The 25,248-nt window shown below is 31.5% G+C and overlaps 4 protein-coding genes across 10 annotated transcripts; all 4 read left to right on the top strand.

The window, feature by feature from the left end:
* Positions 1–742: 742 nt before the first annotated feature.
* Positions 743–4,641, top strand: LOC113846667 (KH domain-containing protein At3g08620-like). Of its 7 annotated transcripts, none has more exons than XM_027475176.1 (8): positions 743–838; positions 1,320–1,509; positions 1,654–1,742; positions 2,203–2,354; positions 2,684–2,824; positions 2,945–3,061; positions 3,280–3,423; positions 3,855–4,401. In XM_027475176.1, the coding sequence occupies exons 2-8, from the start codon at positions 1,418–1,420 to the stop codon at positions 3,999–4,001; spliced, it is 882 nt and encodes a 293-aa protein (XP_027330977.1). In that variant the 5' UTR covers positions 743–838; positions 1,320–1,417; the 3' UTR covers positions 4,002–4,401. The 7 variants fall into 7 exon arrangements, with proteins under 7 accessions (XP_027330977.1, XP_027330981.1, XP_027330978.1 ...); XM_027475180.1 differs by lacking the exon at positions 743–838 and adding an exon at positions 1,117–1,212 and having other exon boundaries at positions 2,708–2,824; positions 3,280–3,420; positions 3,855–4,641; XM_027475177.1 differs by lacking the exon at positions 743–838 and adding an exon at positions 1,124–1,212.
* Positions 4,642–6,397: 1,756 nt separating this feature from the next.
* Positions 6,398–9,416, top strand: LOC113847543 (cytochrome b-c1 complex subunit 8-like). The gene is made up of 2 exons (XM_027476716.1): positions 6,398–6,698; positions 9,039–9,416. The coding sequence occupies exons 1-2, from the start codon at positions 6,529–6,531 to the stop codon at positions 9,085–9,087; spliced, it is 219 nt and encodes a 72-aa protein (XP_027332517.1). The 5' UTR covers positions 6,398–6,528; the 3' UTR covers positions 9,088–9,416.
* A 2,043-nt stretch (positions 9,417–11,459) lies between these two features.
* LOC113847717 (metal tolerance protein 4-like) lies at positions 11,460–16,518 on the top strand. The gene is made up of 7 exons (XM_027476967.1): positions 11,460–11,640; positions 13,446–13,615; positions 13,912–14,110; positions 14,961–15,139; positions 15,223–15,373; positions 15,701–15,831; positions 16,345–16,518. Exons 1-7 carry the CDS (start codon positions 11,460–11,462, stop codon positions 16,516–16,518), a joined length of 1,185 nt encoding a protein of 394 aa, XP_027332768.1.
* Positions 16,519–18,703: 2,185 nt separating this feature from the next.
* On the top strand, positions 18,704–24,920 carry LOC113874447 (putative B3 domain-containing protein At5g58280). The gene is made up of 8 exons (XM_027512669.1): positions 18,704–18,781; positions 19,171–19,266; positions 20,925–20,986; positions 21,060–21,219; positions 21,352–21,558; positions 22,132–22,215; positions 23,248–23,726; positions 24,644–24,920. Exons 1-8 carry the CDS (start codon positions 18,704–18,706, stop codon positions 24,918–24,920), a joined length of 1,443 nt encoding a protein of 480 aa, XP_027368470.1.
* The last annotated feature ends 328 nt before the right edge of the window (positions 24,921–25,248 follow it).

Genomic DNA, 25,248 nt, shown 5'->3' with positions numbered 1-25,248 from the left:
CATGGGAGTGACAAATTCGTTTGATATACGTATGTGTATTGTATGTATATATTTCCTAGAAATGAGGCCAATAAAGTTTCAAGAAAAGAACTGATTTGCTAGGTCAGTAGGGTTGGTTCGTGTAAGACAAGAATGGGGGCAAAACGTGGTTTAAAAAACAAGTTCCACCATTAATTGTATGATATTTCAAATAAATGTCAACGAGTTGATTTTAGTAATCAATATCAATAATAGCGGCAATGATTAATTTGTCAATATTTATATTAGACCTCAGTTATTAATATATTTAACACATTATTTTAATATACTTCAAAATTTACCACTTAAGTCGTGATTATCAGGACTAATTTAACCTGTGATCTCAAGTTACATAAAAGTTAATTTAGCATACTGAATTGAAGGATAAATGCTTCTCAACACGTATTTTTTCCATTTACAACATCAAACTTGCATAAGAGTAGTCCATGCAACAATAACTTAAATTTTGCCGATTGTTATATGATATTTTTTATTTGCTTAAGGGGATGATGAAGCTGGAGTTGCTTGTTTAGGAGGTTATTGGAAAGATATTTTTGTTGGTCCCTGGTGAATGCAAATAACTGAGTAGTAGTACTTTTGAGAGAGAGATGAACACTAACAATAATAACTGGTAGCAGGAATTTGATTATCATCATTTATGCTATGTTATGGATACATATAAGCGTGAAACATGAGGGTGATTGATTTCCAATAGTCTATGTGCTCATGATCTGGTGCCAGTGACCCACATCGGTCATTGGGTTGGCCTCTTTGTAAGTGATTGAAGCCAATCCATCTTCACGCACCCTTATTGGAGCGTGTATGATTGCTTCAGCATTTTAATGATTGCTTTTGCATTTTAATTACCATTCTCTAGCTCAGAAATCTCATAGTCACATCACTGAAGGAAAGGCCTCTTTGCTTTCTGCTTTTGAAATGAAGTGTAGATTTGAAGTGCTTTCGTATCTTTCTTTGATTACCCTCTCTCTAATACATATTAGATTGAAATATTGTTTCTTGAAAAAAAAAAAAAAAACTATGCATAGAGACATATGTTTAACGAAAACATATATACAATGATACAACAATGCATATGCAACATAAGTCAACAAAACAACAATTAAAACACCCTGAAAGAGATAGATAGATAGCGGGCACCCTTTAACGCTTGCTTCTACTACTAAGCTACAGAAGGTGACCCTCCATCTATACTTCTAGTTTTTGTACTTTTCTTTCTTCCACTACCATTTTCTCTTTTTTCTTTCAAACAAGAGATGAAGTGATTATGTGTTTTTTAACAGGATCTTTGAGGCCAGACCCCATCTCAAGCACCCTTTTTTCTCTACTCCCTTTGAATTTTCTCTAGTCTTTCTCTGCATCCCTTATTCTTGTAGAATTGATGTCTGGCTTGTACAATCAGATTTCTTCACCTGGAATAGCAAGGGCCAACTCACCAAACATAAACATGAGAAGCAATTTTGACGTTGATAGGTAAATGGATTGTGGGTGATTCTTCTTCTGTTATTTATTGTTAAAAGCTCTGATTTTTCAGGTACCTATGTATGTATGTGTTTATGTTTGGTGTCACGGCTTCAATTGACTTCTGGCGCATGTTTTTGTTTACGTTTCTCATAGTCCGTACTTAACGGAACTACTAGCAGAACACCAGAAGCTTGGACCTTTCATGCAAGTCCTACCCTTATGTACCAGGCTCTTAAATCAAGGTTGGTCTCTCTCTCTCTCTCTCTCTCTCTCTCTCTCTATATATATATATATATATATATATATATATAATTCAAGGTTTTGCTATTGAGAATTACCTTCTTTTGCTTACTATAGAATTCTTATATGACTTTTATGTTACAATCTGAATTAGTCTCCTATACATGTGACTTGAGCAAAGTTCAACAAGAACATGATTCTATATAATTGTTATCTGTTAACAAATTCGTGAAATGAAATCAATCATCTTAAGTTAATGCAGGGCGAAAAATCCTTAGAAGGTCTGAAAAGAGGTGGCAATGCTTGTTACTTTCCACAGCAATATGGATCTATATCTGTATTCTTTTTCAAAATGCTTCTTTGATAGAAAATATTCTCTAATACATTAAAAAAATAAATTAGCCATATTCTTTTACTATTAAATAATATTAATGCTGGCTAGAACATTCTGTTTGTTATCAGAGATTTTAAGGGTTTCTGGAAAGAATGGATTGATGCAGAACCAAGGGTTTAGTGACTTTGACAGAGTACAGTTTGGAAGCCCCAAGCCAAGTATAATGCCTTCTTTAGACACAACACCAAATTTTACTGGCTGGAACAACCTGTCACATGAAGTAAGTATTTTGTTTTCTGTTCTGTCCTACTTTTTCTTGTTTCAATGTCAATCTATAAAACCATTCATGTCTTGTTGTAAAAGAAATTCTGTTTCATAGCAAATCAAGTTCAGGCAATTAGATATTTAGATTATCTGTTTTCTACTGTGTATAAAGTGGCAATGTTGTTTATATTTGATAAATTTGCATTGGTTCCCTTAATCTGGTTTTGTGGAAAAAAAAGCACCTACTATCTGATTTCTTTCTATCGTGTACCGGTATTCCTCTTCCAATTTTTCATTCTTTCACTTCTTTTCTTTGTTTATCCTTTGGTAATTTCACTTGCTAAGAGATTAAGTCCAATCTTACATCAGAGGTTAGCTGGAGCACAGGGACTAAATGTCGATTGGCAAACAGCACCAAGTGTCCCTGGTTCTCACATTGTGAAGAGGATATTGCGTTTGGATATTCCTAATGATAGCTATCCAAACGTAAGACATTTAAAGCATTTTAAGGCATTTTCCTGTAACTTAGGCAGGTTCATATCATGTTGTAATAGTTTTATGGCGTTCTACTGAGCTTTGAGTCACTAAGCCTTGCTTAAATTTCAGTTCAACTTTGTTGGGAGGCTTCTAGGCCCAAGGGGTAATTCACTGAAGCGAGTGGAGGCTACCACAGGTTGCCGTGTGTATATCAGAGGGACAGGTTCAATAAAAGACCCAGACAAGGTATCATCTCTTCCTTATTGTCTAGCAACTCCACAGAACCTAATTCAATGATATGCGTCATAATTGCTCCTTCTTTTGATTTGTTGACTCATTTTATTTTTACCTTTACATCTATATTTTGCATTCACAACATATATATATATATATATATATATATATATATATATGTATATATATATATTGTTGTTAATTGTAACTGCATGTTAACTTCTTTAAAGGAAGAGTTGTTAAGGGGAAGGCCTGGCTATGAGCACCTGAATGAACCGCTACACGTTTTGATTGAAGCTGAATTACCTGTCAATGTTGTTGATATAAGGCTGAGGCAAGCTCAAGAAATCATAGAAGAGCTACTTAAACCCGTGGTATCTCTTTATTATAATAATTCTTTTGCTGAACTAGAATATTACTTACTAATTAGATTTTTCTTTTTGTTTCTACTTTCACCCGATACATTTTATGCAAGGTGTTGTCAATTGCTATATTGTTTTCCTTTCCAAGTTAAATGAAAGCTTGTTACTAGAGAACTACTCTTTTGATATTTTACCCATTACGCAGATTTAAAAAAATTAAAAAGGTATTATGGCAATTTTATCTTATCAGTGTTTAGGAAACATTATTTTCTTCTTTACATTTCTTTTCTGCATTTTACTTAGGATAATCAATCTATTTAAAGTATTTAAAAGCGAGTTTTCTTTTGAACCAAATGTTCCATTAGTACTTGCAATTTAAGTCACTTTGCAAAGTGACTTATTTTATAAAAGTATTTCTCATTCTCCACCTTTTTCATAAGCAGGATGAGTCACAGGACTTCTACAAGAGGCAACAACTAAGAGAACTTGCTATGCTGAATTCCAATTTTAGAGAAGAGAGCCCTCAACTCAGTGGTAGTCTCTCTCCATTCACCTCTAATGAAATAAAACGGGCCAAAACTGACAAATAGAGAATGTACACATTTTATGTTACTTTCAGTGTGTAAATTCTGTGTGGTTGCTATTGGAAGACCATGTTAAGTTGCAGAACAAAATGAGAAGTGATAGAAGGGATAGATACATATTCATTGTCACAGTAAAGTGCATTAGTAGACTTGCAAAACTAGGAGAATTCTTATTATTACATTTTGACCAGTTGATTAGAATATCTGTAATGTCTAGAAATATGACACATCTGGGACTTGTATAAACTGTTTATTATTGTTGGTTCATGATTGCATGGAAAGAAGTGTTTCATATAGGAGTATGTAACTTTACTGAGCACAATAACATTTTGCTTTGTTATGATGGCCGTATCTTAAGGATAATGTCTTAATGGTAGGGTCCTTGGGGTTAATGTAGATGTGGATGTTGTTGTCCATAACTCTACTGAGCCAAGCTAATCTTCTTTTGGCTTGACTTATTAATGATTGTCTGTGTAAAGTGGGGTTATTCTAGATTTTAGATAGTCCATCGTGGGGCCATCATGTCGCAAGTCATCCACCAGCTTCTCTATCTTCTGCCAAACCCCATTTACACCATATAAAGATGAGCTTAGAGTCTGCTTTATAACTAAATTGTCTCAATAATTAAGGTGAGTTGATGTTTCATCATTATATTTGCATTCTTTTAGTTGCCCTTGATAATGACAACATATTAAATATTAGTATACTATATATTTAAATATCTAGCTTACTCCTTTTTTTTTATTATTATTAAAAGTGTTTTGTTTTAGCTATTTCGTAAGTAAAATAAAATAAATACTAGTTAGTAAGATTAGTTTAAAAATTTAAAATAAAAAGTATTATTATATTTTAACATAATTTATAAAATTTAATTGAAATGTTCTATTTTTATACTGTTATATAATTATGAATTATTATGAGTAAAAATCATTAATTTTGTAATAATTAAAATTTTATATTTATTATATATTTTATTTAATTAATATTATAAATATTTTTTTACAATAATAACGACTCAAAACTAAACTCTAATATATAATAAAAATATTATTTATTCATTAATTAGTATTCTTTAAATAAGACTTATAAAAATATTCAAAATAAGATCCTGACAATACTGATCATGAATTATTTATTTGATTATAATTAAACTATAAATAAATTAAATAAAAAAAATTCAAACGAGTCAAGCATGCTTTAAATCGCCAATTTTAAATTTGTTTGATCAATTGTTTTATTGGTTCATATAATCTTTAAAATTAACTTATTTGATTTTTTTTATTGTAAGAAGAGTACTAGAAATACATTGTATAATACACTATTTTAAACATATTTTTAATTATTAGTTAAATTTTATTAATAACTATAAGAGTATAAAAGAAAATTATTAACTGATAAATAATAAAGAGTGAGATATATATGATTTTGTAATTTTAATAAATTTTAATAAATAATCAAAAGTGTGCTAACACATGTACTATTAATATTTTTTTTTTGCACAAAATAATGTGTTTAGCATACTAAAATAATGCAAGTAACTGGTTAATGGGAAACACACATCATCCTGTTTTCGGTAAAATGGTATTTTTTATTTTTGTGTTTAAATTTATATTTTAATTAATTTTTTAAATTCAATTCATTCTTCTATATATATATATTATTTATAATTAAATTTATTCTTTTAAATTATTTTTTATGACATATTTAATTTTTTTTTTCATTTAGCAAATATTTTGGTATTTTATTGGACATGCATTTATAAAAAAATGATTAAAATAGAGAGCAAATTAAGAACTAACTGATCATAAATAATTTGAAGACAATTATAAAAACTTTAGGACCGTTAAGTGTTTTGAATGATAATTCGATAATAAACTACGGAAAAGATATAAATAAGAAAATATAGTTTAGAATGTACTATTTAAAATTTTGTTTAATTTGATAAGTCATTAAAGAGAAAAAAAAATTAATTTTTTTATATAAGTTCACAAAATACATGTTACAAAATATGTGTAAAATCATTTATTTTTAGGAATAAAAAATTAAATTTATAATATAGAGATAAATTATATAAAAATGGTGATGATATAAATTATTCGTATTGATTCAAATATCATACCAAAATCCAAGTACGGAAAAATATAATAACTTTTTATCTCTAAAATAATTTTTTTTAACTCAATTCTCTTAAAGAATAATGAAAATTATCTTAATCTTTTTAATAAATTAATTATACATATTTTTATAAAATTAAAAAAATATTTTTAAATTTATAGTTTCACTTATTTGATTCTTTCTAATTATTTGTTGGTCTTGTGATTCTTTCTAATTAAACTGTGACGTGGGGCGTTAGGAAACAAGTGATTGTCCTACGCAGTCGTATTGGACTGGACTCGGTAAAGAGGGAAGATCCGATCCAATTCCAATCCAAAAAATATGGATGCAAATTAAAAATTAGGGTTCCGATTCCATTTCACATCCGCATTCATTTCTGTTGTGTCGTTGTGTAATAGCATCGCTTGGATCGAAGAAGATGGGGAAACAAATTGTGCCAGTGAAATCGGTGATCTATGCACTCTCCCCTTTCCAGCAGAAGATAATGACCGGTCTCTGGAAGGATCTTCCAACCAAGATTCATCACAAAGTCTCCGAGAATTGGATCAGCGCCACTCTCTTACTGGCTCCCCTCGTCGGCACCTACACGTAACACCCCCCCCCTTCTCTCTCTCTCTCTCTCAGGGTTTTCAGCTTTTCGTGTTTTATTATGTTGTCGTGTTTGTAAATTCAATTAGCTTTTGGATAAAAATGACTGGAGTTTATCTCCTAAGTGTTTAACCAAACGTTGGAAATTGAACGGCGATTTAGTTTTATTGAGCAGTTTATTGTTATTTAACTGGATTATGTCTGTTCGTGCTTTGTATTTGTATTTTGATCTGAAGTCTGAATTGCCTGGGGAAAAGGGAACTTATTCATTTCAGTAACTGCTAAAATAACTATACTATGTGCCCTAATAAACGATGCATAACTACTTGTCATGATTCTGTTCAGTTTGATATACCTTTCCATGTATGTGTGGCGTATTTAGGTTTTAGCAGCGATTTTGGTGGTGTCATTTTAGATTACTGGCTTTGGTTGTTGCAGAAACCATGGTTGAAACCTATGTTGAATTTTACCTACATTGTGCCTCCAAATGGGAACAATACAAGACTGGCAAGGTTGAGATCCTGTGTATGATTGTAAGGGGAGAATAAACACATGAAATGTGAGATTGTAATTCTGATCTTATTAGATTCTATCTAGATTGCAGAATTGAAGTCAAACGTGCACACTCGTACAAATAATGTAAAGAAGCTAGATAGCCTTAAAATTGAAACTGACATTTAATTAAACTCAAATTACAATCTGATTAAGGTTAATTTATAACATAATAAAGGACTTATGAAGTTATTTACACATAAAACTTGAAGACACAGTCAAGACTTTGTGTGTGCTTTCCCAAGGGTTAAAGATTGTAATTTTTAGTATTTTTGGGTCTTGACTCCTATATGTTAATTGAAAAAGGAAAAAAAAAACTGTGGATGCACCAACAGAGTTAAAAGACAGACCCACGCCCACCTCATTGAAACATCCAGCTGCCCTGAGGTCAACAACTCAGATGCAGGGCAGCACCTTGATGAAGCTCCATGCCTCACCTGCAACACAACCTGATTGTTTCTGCCTTGTAAACTTCCTTTAGCCACAGATTTTTTTGCTTTGGGAAATCATGGCTTGTACTGTGGGCACTGGGTCTATGCATAGTTAAAGGTAGTCATGTAAAGTTAGGGTCCGGGAGTCAAACAAACAAACTCTCAGCCCTGAACAAAGGTGGATCACCAACAGAGTGGTGGCACCACTCAGAGTCACAGCACCACTAATGCAGTGGAACAGTGATGGGTTGTGTGTGTCTGAGGTTTTTTTTTTTTTTTTTGGTAGGGGGGTTGTTTAATTTTTGAGGCTGAGATCCTTTCTGGAAGAAATGGGTTGCTCAGCTCTTCCACTTACATGGCGGCAGCTTCCCCAGATTTGTGAAAATTACCCTAATTCAGTCATTTCACAAGCTTGCCTGATGATTGATCAAAGTTTTCACCAATTTGAGTTGGTGCAAATAATTGTATCAAGCTCCCACATAGAAGTATAAGATTGTGCAATCCTTTGAGGAAGATTGTGATGTTAGTAACATTGTTGCTATGTGTTACTACTAACAATGCTATTGTGCAAATTTTGTGGTACCGCACCTGCAACCCAAATGAAAGAAAAAATTGGGGAAAGAAAACTAGAGGTGTTGGGTGGAATGAAGAGATTCTATTTCATTTCATTCTATTCTAAATAATTCAAACATTTACAGTAGTGTAATGTTATTCTATTCTGTTGCATTTTGTCTCCTCCCCCCAATCCAATGTTGCCTCAGCAACCGTTGTTATTACTTAGATCTATTAAAAGATCAAATAACGATGAAGTCTTATCTCACTAGGTGAGGTAGGCTAATATTAAAAGATCAAAGGAAGATGAAAAAACTAAATTTAACTGAATAATTGATTTGATATTTATTTCCTTGAAGCAAATCTGTTAACTTAGCAGTCAGCTCTGGTCATTTAATAAAAGGGATAGAATTGAACTGAAATTAGCTACCCTGTAATTCTTTGGAGAGGTGGGTTTGAAGCAGAAAATAAATGCTGAATTAGTTATTATAGTATATCCTGCCATGAATCTCAAGGAGCAGCAAAGACGAAGGCTGAAGCATCACTGGAGCCATAGATGGGAACATATAATCCACTAGTAGCAGATCCAATTGACCTTGTTGATCCAATCGATTATGCAGTAGATTTAGCAGCATAACCAAAACGAGTACCTAAAGTGCATTGCATAGTGAATAGTTGAACCTCTTGAGTGATTCACCTCTCCTTAGAATTGCTTATTAGCTATAAGTAGCTTTGACTGGAAAAAAAAAAAAAACTCTCAGGGTGGTTAAATTTGTATGTCTAATATATCTTTCGATGGATGCAGGTATGTTCAGAACTACCAGGAAAAGGAGAAGTTGGCTCACAGGTACTGAGCTCACGCCAGATTGGATAAACCTTCAACATTGTTGCTATACTCTTGTTTAGCCAGCCAATAACGTGACTGTTGAAACTCGCTCTTACCCTTTGGTTTTGAGATGTCTATGAATTTGAGCCTTTCCAACTTTGACAGTACTTATTGATATAGTCTACTACATTTTACTCATCTATATTACTTCATATTATAAAGGACAAGGTATGTGTTGTCAATAATGCCAGAGTTAGTTTGACAAAATGTGTTGGCATGTAAACTCTAGGATGGTTGAGTTGCTTTTATCTTTTTTAAATTCAAACAACCATTCTTACATAATTGCTAAATTTTGCCCAATTTAATTTAGCCGTGTATCTCTTCAAAAAAGAAGCAGCATAATTCTAATAATATATGAGCCTTTTCAATGTAATATTTTTCTAATAAATGCTGTGAAATCAATCACTAAATTCTGATCTGGTGTTGCATCGTAACCAAACATTATAATTTAGACGATTATATAGTCAAATACCCCATAAAAACTGGCAGTGTCAAGGACCTTCCATATAAATTTTATGTCCATGACGATTTATTGTAGTAGTATCATTGGTAGGGGTAAAAACAAGTCTAGTTTAGTTAAACTAAGGAGCCTAGTCTATTTACGGGACAGGGGTCATAGTTCTAATAATTACATTTTTTGAGACTTGACATGACATGCTTTTAGTTTTCAACGTTATTTGAAATCTTGCTTTGTTATAAGAGTTCTGAAATAGTTACTTTTTTATTTTCTTTATAAATTTGTAGATCTAAATTTATATGTAATTAGAACTTCGTACGTAAAATAAATATATAATTTTAAATTATTATTATTTAAAGAGATTGAATTGTTATGTTTAAAAGGTTTTTTTTAATTATTAGCAAAAAAAAAAGAGGGTTTTTTTTAATGGCCTCAAATGGACTTAAAAAAGTCTAAACATATCTTATTTAGTAAATAAGTGTGATGCAACTTAAACGTGATGTAAGTTAATTATATATATATATTTATTATTTTATTAGTTATTAGATTTAAGTTAAATGAAAAGCTTAGATTAAATGTAAGAATTTTTAGATTTATATTAGTGTAAATTTTTTTTTTTATATATAAATATCATTAAAGTTAAATTTTTTTTATAAAATATTATCAAATGTCTTATAATACCAATGAATGTTTTATTATAAAATTGGTTAATAACTATAAATTATTTGTTAATCTCTTTGTTTTTTCATTTTACATGGTTAGCTTACTTTTAACCTATGCAAAATTGAATTGTAGCATTTTTTAGCAATTTTTTTTTACACTCTTTTTCTATAGGTCTTTTAACTATTGAGTGATGTCTTATATAGGTTCTATTAATAAGCGCTTAATCTTTAGTAGTGGGATAAATAGGATAGTTTATTCAATAATAAAGTGTTTAAAAAGAATTCAATACTTCTCGAACGTACTTTAAGCCAATGAAACTTCAAATGTATAAAAAAAGAGATTTGACTTTTTAAAATAGATGAATGTACTTTAAAAGATAAAATTTTAATTATAATTGTTTATTAAAAACTAACTGTTAATATTATAATAATTTGTATAAATATGTATGCTAAATTATGAAGTTATTATAATTTTAGTTGATCTTTTTAATCAATAATTATACTATATCTCTAAAATCAACTCTATTATTTTAGAGGAGTTAAATTTAATTATAAAAATTGTAAAAGTTATAACTTCAAATTTCAAAAATACACTTGAAATTAAATTCATCAGATTTATGGAAACGAAACTTGTTAATAAATGGAAAGTAGATCATCATTTTGGATTTTGAAAAATTATATTGACATCATTCTAGTTCCTATAAGCGATATTACTTTAATAGTCTTTTGAAAGATGAAGAGTGCTAACAAATTCAAATCAGAAAATCGCCATCAATTTAATCATAAAACTATAACTTTGATGTCAAATATTATTATTATTATTCTGACGTCACTTATCTTTTAAATCAAAATCATTTCAACCTAATCTTTTGTGTACTAAAATAAATGTGTATTCCAATTTTCAAAGAGATTCTGAGTACTGTTTCTTTCGTCATCCGTTGTTGATTGGTTCAACTGCAACTAAAAAAAGGTTTCTGCGAGAACAAATTGCAACTTCAAAGTTTAATAGCTGGCTAGCCAGCATGCGGCATGCAGCACTCAGCATTCAGCATGCTTGTTTGCTAGTGTCATTGTTATAAGGTCAAATGGTTTTAAAACTTCCCTACACACATTATATTATAAGGATTGTGTGATAATGTTAAAGTTACTCTTCTAAACAAAATTGAAAGGCTGCGAATCAAGTGTTCAATTTGATAGCGAAATCATTGTTTAGTGTATTGAATGGATGAGAATTATGGTTCAAGGCCACTACTAGGGAACCAGAACTATGATGAGAACTCTTTTAACTCGCTTAGAACCGGTTTCTTGTCCAAGCTTCCCGATAAGGTCCGTTTTGGCCTCGACTCTGAGTTTCCCTTTGAGTTTGATCATCATATCTCCACTACCACCCACTTAAGCCAAGGTCTTTCTCTCTCTCTCTCTCTCTCTCTCTCTCTCTATAAAATTTTAAATTGGAGTGATATATCAAATTAGTTCTTAAAATTATGATCACCGATCAATTTAATACTTAAAATTAGCAAAATGCCATTTTAGTGTTAAAATTACCAAATGACAATTATTTCAATACTTATATTACCATATGATTGTCGTTTTAATTGCTGAAATTACAAAAACAAGGACTAAAATGACTGATATTTAGTAATTTTAAGGTTTTAAATGATATTTTCATAATTTTTGCGACTAATTTTGATCTGTATTTATAGTTTCAAGGACTAATTTGATGGATTATTCTAAAAATTGTAACTTAATGTTTTTTAATCACTCACTAAAAGGCAGCCTTCACTAGAGTGAAAGTTGTTTGCACTCGATACATAATTAGATTAAGGAATGTACTATATCATGCTTATAAAATTAGTCACATCAATATAAGATTGTTTTATATTTTTCGTTACCCAGTTTTTCTCCCAGTCTCACTGAAACCCTGCATGAAGTGAAATCATATAAATCTAATTAACTCAAAATTTTGAAAATTTCGGTTTTCTTCCACGATAAACTGCTTCCAGTAGTAGTGGTTAAGGGTCACTTCAAAGTGTTGAAATTATGACATTGAGAACAAAGCTCTCAAAGTCAAGAATCAAAAGCCATGATAAAATGTCAAAAAATTGCATTAAATATTGTGGTAAAGGTCAAACACAGGAATTTCAATGGAGTGAATGGTGCTGGACGAATGCTAGTGCTGAATTTGAAAACGGAGTTTGAAGTCCTAAGCATGCAGGAAAATGAAACAATCTCTTAAGTACCAAGAAATACTTCTTTGATTATAAATGAAATCATGTTACTTGGAGAACATTTCCCTAACAGTGTTGTTGAATGAATGCATTAGAGAAAATCCGAGTACTACCTATGGGAGAAAAAATGATAGCTCAGCTTGAAGTTCTAGTAATGAAAGTAGATCATGGAGGGTGTCAATAGAGGTGGAGGGAGATGAATGAAAACTATAGGCTTAGCCATTAACAGGTCACTAGTTTGTCTATAGGTATGATTCACAATAGAACATTATGGGGCTATCTAATTCATTTAGATAACCCTGCTTGATGGGAAAAGACTTCGTTATTGTTTTTGTTGTTGTAGAGTTGTGGAATAAGTTCTTGACACTTCCAGATAAGTTTGAATCCAAAGTATTATTTTGCTAGAACAATTCAACAATCTTAGCAACATATCACATGCTGAATTGGTGTATACTGGACAAGCACAAGAGCAATGAAGGTTCATGAGACAACAATCATTAAAGATGCTTTTCCAAACAAATCAGCTAAAAAAGGAAGAAATAAGGGAAGTAGCAGTCAAGACAATTCAAATTAGAAGAATATTGTCCATGAAAGCATTGCAAGAAGTCCATAAACCTTGAAAAATATTGTTGGTGAAGGCCAGGTGCTATTTGTGACAATTGTTGAATCATTTCAAAATTTTGCATCAGTCTAGGTTATTTATTCTTTATTTTTTAACAGATAAACAAATTTGAACCTGTACCAAAACCTTATTTTGATCCAATAGTTATTAACTCACAGCTTTGTGTTATGTTTTCTGCCAGAGAAAACTATAGAATATTTAGTTTGATTACTTAATGAAAGAATTTTGAAACACAACGAAGGAATTGTTCTATTAGTTTTAGGATGCTTGATTGCTTTTTACTGTCATAGAACCATGATCTGCGCCCAAAGCACAAACTTCTCTTTTATTTGAAGTAACATGTTTCAATACTTATAGGAGAGAAAGAATACTATGAAAGGCAATTTGCTACTCTAAAATCATTTGAGGAAGTTGACTCCATAGTAACATCAGCGCAGCCTGATGTAGAAGACACTGAAAAACAAGGTCAACATGAACGAGCAATGAAGATTTCTAATTATGCAAATGCAACTTTATTGGTATTGAAGGTGATATTCATAAGATGTATCATTTTTGACTGAAACTTCGTGTAGCTGTTCTGTATAGAAGGCATGTTTTGAGCATCTTTTATGTAGCCACCAAGTTCAAATTACATTAATCATAACCTTATCTATCATGTTTTAATAGGATCCACTTCATGCTAGGGAAATTTCATCTGAAGTAGTTTCTAACAATTGATTACTTGAACTTGCTTTAGCATATGCTCCCTTAATGATTGTTGTTGTATATATCTTACTTGCTGATACTGCCTCAGCTAAATAACAATATTCATATACATATCTAGATTTATGTGACAATAAGGAGTGGGTCAATAGCTGTTGCAGCATCAACATTGGATTCTCTGCTTGACTTCATGGCTGGTGGCATACTCTGGTTCACTCACCTTTCAATGAAGGATATAAATGTGTACAAATACCCTATTGGAAAGTTGAGAGTGCAGCCAGTAGGCATAATTATCTTTGCGGCCGTCATGGCAACACTTGGTGCGTCAAATTGAGTTAGCTTATTCCTTACTTTCAAACTGTTCATTTATTGTTACTTAATGTCATTATCTAAAAGTATTTCCTCCCGTGAGGTGCATGCGATAAAGTTGTTGATGTTTCATTTAAATAATATTTTCATCGATATTTCATTTTCTCTTTTTCCTTTGATGAGTATGGCCGATGCAGATTGCAATGGTGAACTTCTTATGTGAAATTTTCGCACTTGTAACTTCAAAATTCAGTTGGGATAGACATACCTTACGACTTATTCAAATATTTACAAAGGAACATTTTATGCCTCAAATTTCTATGCTGTTGCTGTTGTGTTGAGATGACGACTAGTTGAAAGTTCGAATATTGTTAGTAAACTTTTAAGACTCCTTTTGTCAACAACCGTTGAAAAGAAATTTTAATGAGTAGAATTTTCTAATTTATGGAATTTGAGAATGGCATTCAGCTTTAGGTTATAGCTGATGATAAGTTAAGGCTGCTACTAATATCTCCAACCCATGCTCAAGTTTTTATGCTTAAACATAGCATTGTCTTTTGCTTTATAGAATTGACAGTATTTAGCTTTTCATCTCACTAGAATCTGAGAACTTGAACCTAATTTTGTTCCATATTTAAGCCTCCATTAAAAGGGGTTTCCTAAAACTTGTGTGGTTTAGCATTTTAGTTTTTACAATTGCTCATAGAGTAACTCAAAAGCTTTTATATATTGAGATGTAATAGTTAATTAATTTCAGATTTTTAGTTACTCTCTTAGAGGAGAGGACATGAGGCAAGGCACAGATTCATTTGGAAACATGAACTAAATAGATTAACATATAATCAATGCATTTTGCTACAGGCCTTCAGGTATTAATCACGGCTGTAGAACAACTAATAGAAAATAATCCTTCTGAGAAGATGTCTTATGATCAACTAGTATGGTTGTACTCTATTATGATACTTGCAACTGTGGTGAAGCTTGCACTCTGGCTTTATTGTAGAAGCTCAGGAAACAAAATTGTCCGTGCCTATGCCGATGTAAGTGTCCTCTTTCAATAACAAACTGCTTCATAAATTGAGTCAATAGACTGTTGCAACATCTTACAGATGCCAATTTTCAGGATCACCACTTTGATGTTGTAACAAATGTAGTTGGATTAGTGGCAGCTGTTCTTGGTGATAAATTTTACTGGTGGATTGACCCAGTTGGTGCTATTTTACTTGCAATTTACACTATTATAAATTGGTCTTGCACTGTGATGGAAAATGCAGGTAATTCAGTTACTATATCCGTATCAAAATTCCTAGTAGTTAAATGATGAAAAAGTAACGCCTTTGAAAGAAAAAGAGAAACTATAAAATTCTCAGTCCTTACATGTTCTCCTCTTATTCTAATTGGCTTTACCCATTCTCTTCAGTGTCAGTCAAAGTCAAATACTTCCTAAATTTTATGCTATCAAAGGATTCTTTTTCCATACAGAAAAATAAAGAAATTTTTTTGGGTTGGCTAAGATCAGCCTCACCTTCTTTTAATTGCCTTATATTGGATGGATGCAAAATTGTTTGTGGAGGTTTTTAGTTTGATGACTTCCTATGCAGTTGCACTAGTGGGACAATCTGCACCACCTGAAGTTCTACAGAAGCTGACATACCTTGTCATAATGCATTCTCAAATTAAGCGCATTGACACTGTCCGCGCCTACACGTTTGGCGTTCTATATTTTGTGGAGGTATGTATACAAAGCAAATTTCTAGCAGTATTATTTATCATTAGACTGTAACCTTACAATACTTGTTATTTAGTTTGACCTTCTAATGAAAGATACTTGGAAAAACCTAACCTTACCTACCCATCCCCTCCCCTTTTCTGTAGTACTTAAAAGCAAATTATTTCTGTTCATACTTCAGATAAAACATTCACCCTGAGAAATTCATTTCACATCCAATTTGACCCTGAAATATTTTAACAAGTGTCTGGTGGGATAAAATGAACAACAATAATAAACAAAACAGTTAAACAAACAAGAAGGAAAAAACTCTTGATCAATGCTGTCCATGCTTTTCTTATTTTTCTAGTTTCTTCCATGTATATAACACGAGAAAATGTGTTAAAAATTAAACTTTAAACGTGTAGAAGTAAAGTTGATGTATAGATTCTACTATCATGAATCATAAATTTTAAAGGGTAGGAAGTATGCCATGACCAAGAAAAGATGTTATAATTTTGGTTCCATTGGCAATAGGTTGACATTGAGCTGCCAGAGGATTTACCCTTAAAAGAAGCGCATGCAATCGGAGAGAGCCTACAGATAAAGCTGGAGAAACTTCCAGAAGTTGAGAGGGCATTTGTTCATCTAGACTTTGAATGTGATCACAAACCAGAGCACTCGGTTCTTAGCAAACTACCAGACAGTTAGCCAAGTACATTTGAAGTCCATGTATATCAAGTGTAAACTTTTCCACTACTTTAACCTTCATTTATGGTTTGTTCATAAGAATGAAATATCAGTATATAGTTATGAGCTTATATGGAAAATTGAAAATCTAAATTTTTAATAAAAAATGAATAAAAGTTTCATTTTATTAAGTTTGATACGTAATGTTATTTAATTTTATATATACCTATATTTGTATAAAGGCAAATGACCCTGTCTTACAAATGACAATCTTGGTGACCTTTTTGCCTCAACTTGTGTTGAACATGCAAAGCTCATGCACCCAGTGTAGTATTTGTTGCATCTAACTTAAATATGCAATTTTTAAAATAATAGAATGACAATAAAAAGAATGAACACGTTACATGGTTCTATAATTAATTTAAAAAATATTTTAAAATAAACAATAAATTATTTATAAAAGGAATAAACATATAACACATATTTTATTGTAAAAATATATATTAAATATTTTTAAAATACCAAAACAAAATCATTTAATGATAACAAAGATAGAGATCCTCTAGTTGTTTCCATTTCTATCATCAATCAACACAACATAATCGAATAATAATATAAGCAAAAAAATCATGAAATAAAAGTAAAAGTATATATTATTGAATGATAACATGAATGAAAAAAAAAATTATTGATGAACAAAATATTATTGAAAGAACAACAAAAAGGAGTAAAAAATTATTAAAAAGAAAGAAAAATTTAATGCAACATACTTGTTGCTTGGGAGTTTTTTTTTTTTTTTTTTAATATATGAACATTGGATGACAGAATGAAAAAAAAAAATAGAGAAGTAAACATATATATAAAAGAGAATAAAAAGAGAAAGAAGGATAATAAAAAGAAAAATAAAAATCTTACCTTTAAAAACGTTTTATTGATGGATAATGGAAAGATAGAAAGTTAAATTGTAGAGAAGAAGGAGAGTAGTGATCATTTTGTTCTGAAGGAGGAGATCTTTGAACGGAGGAAACAACAATGGCAAATTTAAAAGCATTGCAAATATGACTGTTATTATTATTAATAAAATAATAACATTTATTTAATAATTTGTAAGTTAAGTTGTAGTAATGTATTTCGTCGTACATTCATTTAATAATGAAATATTATTATTATTTTTAAATTTTAAATCAGTGACAATGATAATAATGATTAGTTAAGAAGGAGGTAAAGTTTTGAAGGAAAATCAAATGAAAAAGAATAGAAGACCTGTCTTTTTCCATCACTTGATTATCTCTCTTTTATATTATTCTAGATAAATAAATTAAGTTAACATATGTAGATACAAGAGAAAAACAGCAAACTAGTAATTGAGGGATCATATATTTTTTTGAGGGAATTATTTGAATTATTTTTTAAAATGTGGAAGCAAAAAAAAATTGTAATTTTTTAGACTAAAACCTTATTTTAATAAAGGAATATATTTAAATTTAAATATTGAAATGAATTGGAACATAATTTCTTCTACAGGAAAAAAATGAATTGAGAAGAGTGATTTTTTTTTTTTACAGAAAAAATTTTACGTGAGTCTCCTAAATCATAAATATTAATAGTTTTCGTTTACTGAATAGCTCAAATAATGTTTTTATAAAGTTAAAATTAAAATAATTCAGGATTATAATTAAAAAAAAAATACATATTTATTATTTACAATTTTTTTTTTCCATTTTCTAGCCGTTAGGCCTGCATGGGTAAACTAGGCAACGACAATAAGATGTTTGAAAATCGAATTGCAACCTTTTACAGCGTGGAGGGGTTGCTCAAGCACAACGCCTTCTTCTCCTGATCTTCTTTCTCTAATTATCCGTAATAACGCACAACCCTTCTTCTCTGCTTTCCCCAATTTTCTTGCATTTCTTCGTTCGGGTTCTGTGTCTGGGGAATATTAAAAACCCCTTTCTTCACAAAACTAATTTTTGTGGACCCATTTTGGTTATGCTACTGTTACCGATTGTCCTAGAGAAAAAAATGAAATGGGAAAAGTAAAAAGTTTTCAACTTTTGTCTTCTAAGACATGCCTTTGAAAAACATTTCACATTTTTCATTTCTATTGGATAATAGTTAGTGAGGTATATGTATTTGACCAAGTAAGTTTATAGGTTAATCTGATATCAGAGAAAGACTCATTTTAATCCATTTTATGCACTTGTAGATGGCAAAGGGTCGCACCAACAATAAATACGAAGAGGCTCGAAAACAAAGACTTGAAGAAAACAAGAGGAGGTTTGAGGTAATTTAGCATTTTGTTATAGATAATAATATAAGTCGCCATTCTTATATCTTTGTTTATAACTCCGATTAAACTTTGTGAACATCACTATGATGTATGCATGTATAAAGACTTTGATATTGTTTTAGATATGTCTATTTTTTTTCTCGCTTGTAAATGTTGGTATATCATGGTGTTTTTTACTGTTTTAATTTTGATGATTGTTTGATAATTATATACTTTGTTTCACTTTTTGCTACCAAGGATTTAGGAATTTCGAGGATTTCAAAAAATTTGACCGAAATCACAAGTTCTCCAAAGAAGACACAGGTAAACTTGTTTTTTATTTGGTTTTACTCTGCAAAGAACCAGGATTTGATTGACTTATTTCTCTCCCTTTCCCTGTGCAGCATCATCTTCGTAAATTGAAATCCAAGATTAATGGTGTAGTGGAACCTAGGCGTTCGTCTCGCGTACGAAACCCAATTTGTTCATACCATGAAGATGTAAGTAATATTATATTTCAAATACCATAATGTAGAATCAAACAGCAACTTGAGTTGGATAATGGAATATCTTAAGCTAGTATGATTGGATAAAACTTGTATACTAGGCATCTGTGCTGGAATTGGTTTTCTCTTTGTTGGTAAAATCTGCACACATCAATGATGGATGACGGGAATACACACAAAACATCACAAAGAAATGACTGCAGACACAGAATTTACAGGGTTTGGCCCCGTTTTCTTATGTCTATGTAACAAAATAGTCACAATCACAAAATGAAATTACAAGTTCTGTGTAAACTTGAAAAACTCATTGTAAGGTGTGTATCACCCTATAAAGCTAAATACCTCAATAAAGGGTTAACAATACTCATAAGAGACAGTGAGATACTTTGCAGCACCATTCTGTTAGGTCCAGCCAAATAAATGCAAAGGTTGAAATTTTCATCAACCTTGAAAACGTAGATGGAGGTGCAATTATTAGCTGGGCTATAACTTGCTTGTGGTGCAATAAATTTACCAAATGGAAAATGTGACGTGCCACATTTTTTTATGGATTCACATAACTTTTTTTATCTCTATCTGTCAATAGATGTTTTTGATCGATGAAGGAGGGCATCGAGCACAAGCAGAAAAAACAAATCCTCTTATGTGAAATTAGAGAAAAATGGAGTGTGTAAATTTTGAGGGTGAGAAAAATACATTGGGTTTAGGCATCAATTTTGTTATTCCTTAGTATTGCAAAATTGTAGTATTTGAATAACAGTGGGTCTTATTGAAAAACACTATATTTTTGTATCTCCTGTGTAAAGAGAGCAAAAAGGATATTCTTATTATTTCTTGATATATTGAAATAATTTTTGGAGTTTGTCCTGTAATATTTTCCTAAATATTAAAGGGTTTTTCAAATAAAATATTAATTTTTCTTTTTTATGCTTAATACTGGTATGTTGTTAGATATAATTTTATTACATTGGAATTGTCATTCTTCATTATCGTTTTTGAAATTTTAGTTTACACTCACTATGCTTGTTGAGCCCAATACGCTCTCTCAATGGTTGGCAATTGGATTGGGTCCTCATTCTTTCAAAGGTGAACATAGATTTTCTCTAGGGTCAAATATGGCTTCCAAGAGCATCTACGAATGGGAACCACCAATTTAGAAGAACCCAAGAATTCTTCCTGTTCTTGGAAATTTTAATAGCTACTAAAATGTTTCATAAATATATTTTTTAAAAGATAATTTCTATGGTGCCTTGAAAATTAAGAGAACATTTTATGCCTTTCATATGTGAACAACCATAACCGTTAATATTATATTAAATAGGTATAATAGATAGTAGGAAGTTAGTGGTCCATCTTAGAAAAACATAAAAGTCCTTTTAATCTTTAAGATATTAAAACAATCATAATCGTCGATTTAAGTAGGGTATCAGATGCCCTTTCAAGTTTATGGGCACGGTAGCAAACACCTTTTTAAAGACCATGGATGATAATGAGCACCCATATTTGGTTCTCCAATGTTGGGTAATTTTAGAAAAATAATCAATAATTTTTGTCTCTAAAGATAATGTATCACGTGCAATTCATTTCCAATGTATGTGTTAGTCTAGTAGAAAATTTATACTTGATAGTGTGTATATTTCTTTCAATCATAGGGGAGCATAAACCTTCCACCATTACGAAAGAGGTCAAGGTCAAATTCTTCATCTTGGGGAAGGTGGTTAATTACTTACTTAATCACTTTTCTCTATTGCTAATGAAATATAATAACATGGTTATGGGATGCTCAGTTATGCTGCAAGGCCACTAGATGAAATCAAAGAAGCAACAAAAGAGGAAAGAGTTTGTGCTTTGGAGGCTGCAGAGGCACTCCAAAACAATTTGAAGTCTTCAAATCCATCATTTGTCAAGTCAATGGTTCGGTCTCATGTTTATAGCTGCTTTTGGTTGGTAGGTAGCAATTCAGAAAATTTATCTATGTTGACTTCACATAATTTGCTAGCTCTTTTTCTTTTGTTTAGATTTTTAATAAATGTAACATGCTATTCTTCCTAATTTATTATTTTCTCTTTATTCTGCCAGGGTCTTCCTTCTAAATTTTGTGAGGAACACCTCCCAAAAACTGTGTATGACATGATTTTAGAAGATGAAAATGGCTCTGAATATGAGGCTATTTACATTGGCAAAAGATGTGGGCTTAGTGGTGGCTGGAGAGCATTTGCACTGGATCATAAATTGGATGATGGTGATGCACTTGTTTTTGAATTGATTGAAGCTGCAAGATTTAAGGTAATATATTTAACCAATTCCCTTGTAACTCTATTTTAACCTGTAAGTTCTAAAGTTGTTATACTTTATCATCATCAATTATAGAGTAACTAAGGGTGTGTTTGGACAAAAAATTTAATTAATTGCTTATTTTATGAACCGAACATGACTTCATACCATAAATTTTGTTATGAAACCTATTGAAATAAATAAAAAAATATTATAGGTGCCAAAGTCATTTTCATAAGATCAAATACCATTTGTAGAAGTTCTTTCAAATGCTCCCTAAAAAATTTAGCTTGGTAAAAATGTCTATGGTAGTTAAATTGGGAGTTGAATTGTAAAATTTTGGAATTTTACATTTTTGAAGGCCCGAGTTTCAAATTGCAATAAAATTGGGAGTTAAATTGTAAAATCAAGATTTCAGATTGATTTCATGAAATTCTAGATTCAGATCTGGATCATGGCCCAGTTTGATCATAGCTTGATGGATATGGCTCAATTTTGAATGACTTGACTTAAATTTCTATTCTAACCCTAAGTCCCTACATCATAACTGAGTTATGTCTCCTTTTGTTTTTGCTCGAACCCTAGTTGACCTTTGATGACCTCAACCAGTTCAACGGCCCACCTAGTCTGCAGCCAAGTCAGCAGGGTGCAACTGCGTCTTGTCCGACTGTGATTGTCTTTTGCTCCAATCTTTGGATGCACTAAGTCATACTTTTGTCATCTTTAAGTGAATGAAGCATTGTATCTATATGCATGCTTCAATCATGACAAACAATAGAGGTTTTTTCTCAAGGTATAAACATTTCAGGTGAATTTTTCTTAAATTGGCTTCTTTAGGAAAGCCTCTTATAGTTGGTTTGCTAAGGTGACATGCTTCACATATGGACTTCCTGGAATTAAAATACTGGTTACTCATGAGGAAATGCCAAGCTACTAACTAGTAGCTCTATTGTTCTCTTTCCTTCCGGGAAAATGGGCACAGTGGTAAAGTCCTTAATTTGTTTGATTTGGAACAGTGGCCTTGTTTTCTGTCCTGGCACCTAAGCTCACAATTTTAACTGCTTGTGTAATAGTGATTAGTCCCGGGGGTCATTCACTTGTTTCATAGGAAGTTAAGATTATAGCTTGCAATATCAATGATGAATGCTCTGTTCCATAGCTCTCTTCAACACCAAATAAGGCTAGATTGATTTGTCAACACCAATTAGTGTGAACAAGTTAATTGAAGAGGCTTCATTTTTTTTTAATTGACTTCTTTAGAAAATCATCTAAGGGTCTGTTTGAAAGAGCTTATGAGCTGCTTATAGAAAACAACTTATGACTCATTATTTTAATAAGCTATTTTTAGCTTAATAAATTTTATCATTAAATTTATAGTACAAGTTATCATTTAAAATAGTTTATTGAATAAGTGCACAAATCAGCAGTGTACCCAAACGCTTCACATAATTGATGGAGAACATCCCTTGATATTCTTGTCAGGCTTTGAATTTTATGAAATGCTAGAGCCAAAGTCTCATGTTCCAAGACATGTTTCATTTGTCTTGAAATTTAAAATGAGAATTATGCATTCAATTTTCTATTTATTTGAGAAACACATGCTGAGTTTAGTATGTTAACTAAAATGTCTCAGTTCCTCTATGTTTTTTAATAGATAATATATTAAAAATAACTAATGAACCTTTCATGTTATTACTGCAGATTTATATTGTTAGAGCATTTTCAGATTCAGTTGAAGAAGAGGAGGGAAAGGATATTTTAGAGGAAGAAGGAAATATGCATGCAACCAAAACACCAAAAACTGCCAGTAATCGTGAATCAAGATCCAACAAGACAAAAAAGAGAAAGCAGGCCATTGTATATGAAACTAAGGAATCAGAGAGTGCTCAGGAACGTCTACCAGAGAGTAGGACAGACAAAGAAGTCAAACCACGAGGGGTAAATCCAACTAAGAAAACTAAATCTAAACTTTCTGCTACTGCTGAGTCAAAAGGGGAAGCACAAAATAAAGCTGAGAAACCAAAGGCATCTGTAAAACTGTCAAACAAGACAAGGAAGTCAAAAGAAGGCAAGAAGAATGGATTTATTCAGGAAGCTGATAGCAAGTTAGAGAAAGTTGAACCGATTGAGAAAGGAAGCAAAAGTGTGTCACAAAAACCTATAAAAAAGCCAGCTCCGAAGTATTTTAGAAAGAGAGCATAGTAATTGTAGCTAATGACTGGTAAGATATTGTGAAATGCTGATGTGTATCTATCTGAAAGCATGTATGAAATAGAAGTGGACAATATTTTTTGTTGCGAATTAGTGTATCATTAGTGGATGTGTTATAAAACATCGAAAGATAATGGGTAAGTTTCTCTTTCTCTCTTGTTAGGGGTATATTGCACTTTGATATTTATCAATGAGTATATGGTAGTTGATTGAATTTATGTTATGGTTTTATTACTGTTGCTTGTACAAAAGATGGTTGAAACAATTACATGAAAATTTGCATTAGCTACTAAGAAGTGTTATATAGTGTTGGGATTGATAAAAATAGTACATCTTGAAAATTCCACATTGTTTAAGGTATGTTGGAAGAAGTCTCATATCGCCTGGGATGAACAAGAGAGTGGTGAACAAGGCTATATAATGGACTTGAATCCATAGTATTAAGGTATCCCAGTCAAAAATACTTTAAGCTTGTATTTGACTTTTTTTATGCTCTTATATTAGAGTGTTGTGAGGTTTAGTTTAATTACTTATTTTGGAGAGTGTGAGTGTAATTGGAGCAAGGGAGAATAGTTTATGCTTTGTAAAATTTTCATATAGTATCAACAATTGTAGTTTTTTCTCCGGTTTTTGGATTTTTCACGTTATATTTTTGTGTTATTGTTTTTATCTTATTTCTCTATTAGAAAGATAATTCTCAAGGAGTAAAGGTAATTTTCTTCTTTTTCCAACAATGGTATCAGAGCTTATGGTTCGGTAGGATATTCTTAGTATGCTTTGTGGTTACAGCTTAGTCTGATCTTCTACATCAGAAAAGGTTAATTCCTTGTTGGAGAATTATCCTTAGTCGTTGAAGTGCTACAATGTCATTCCCAAGTGTTGTCAGATGTAATATAGAGAAATTTGATGGAATGATCAATTTTGGCTTGTGGCAAAAACAAGTCAAGGATGTGCTGATACAATCTGGATTACACAAGGCGTGGAAAGGAAAGACTTCCAACACGAAGGAAGAGAAGTGGGAGGAACTAGATTTGAGAGTTGCAAGTGCAATTCGCTTGTGTCTAGCTAAGAATGTTCTTACAAACGTGCAGAAGATGTCGACAGCTAAGGAACTTTGGGAGAAACTCGAAGGCTTATATCAAGCAAAATCCATCTCAAATTGACTGTTATTGAAGGAGTAATTTCATAATTTACGCATTGATGTTGATATGAAAGTCTCTGATCATCTTAGTAAACTTAATGAGATTGTCTCTGAATTAGAGGCTATTGTAGTCAAGATTGAAGATGAAGATATAGCATTAAGACTCATTTGGTCTCTTCCGTCTTCCTATGATAAAGTTGCTAATAAGATTCTTTATGAAGAAAAAAGAATAAAAAGTGACGAGAGTATGGCAACAAACTCAGTGATGGTTGTTAGAAGTGAGCTTAACGGGAAGAAGAACCATAGAAACACTATGGTATGCTAGAAATGTGGAAAGTCTGGGCATGTTA

Source organism: Abrus precatorius, unplaced genomic scaffold, assembly GCF_003935025.1.
Source record: "Abrus precatorius isolate BTA unplaced genomic scaffold, Abrus_2018 Scaffold8, whole genome shotgun sequence".
NCBI lineage: Eukaryota > Viridiplantae > Streptophyta > Magnoliopsida > Fabales > Fabaceae > Abrus > Abrus precatorius.
Note: the sequence above shows the minus strand (reverse complement) of the source record. Positions and strands in the feature narration are given on the sequence as shown.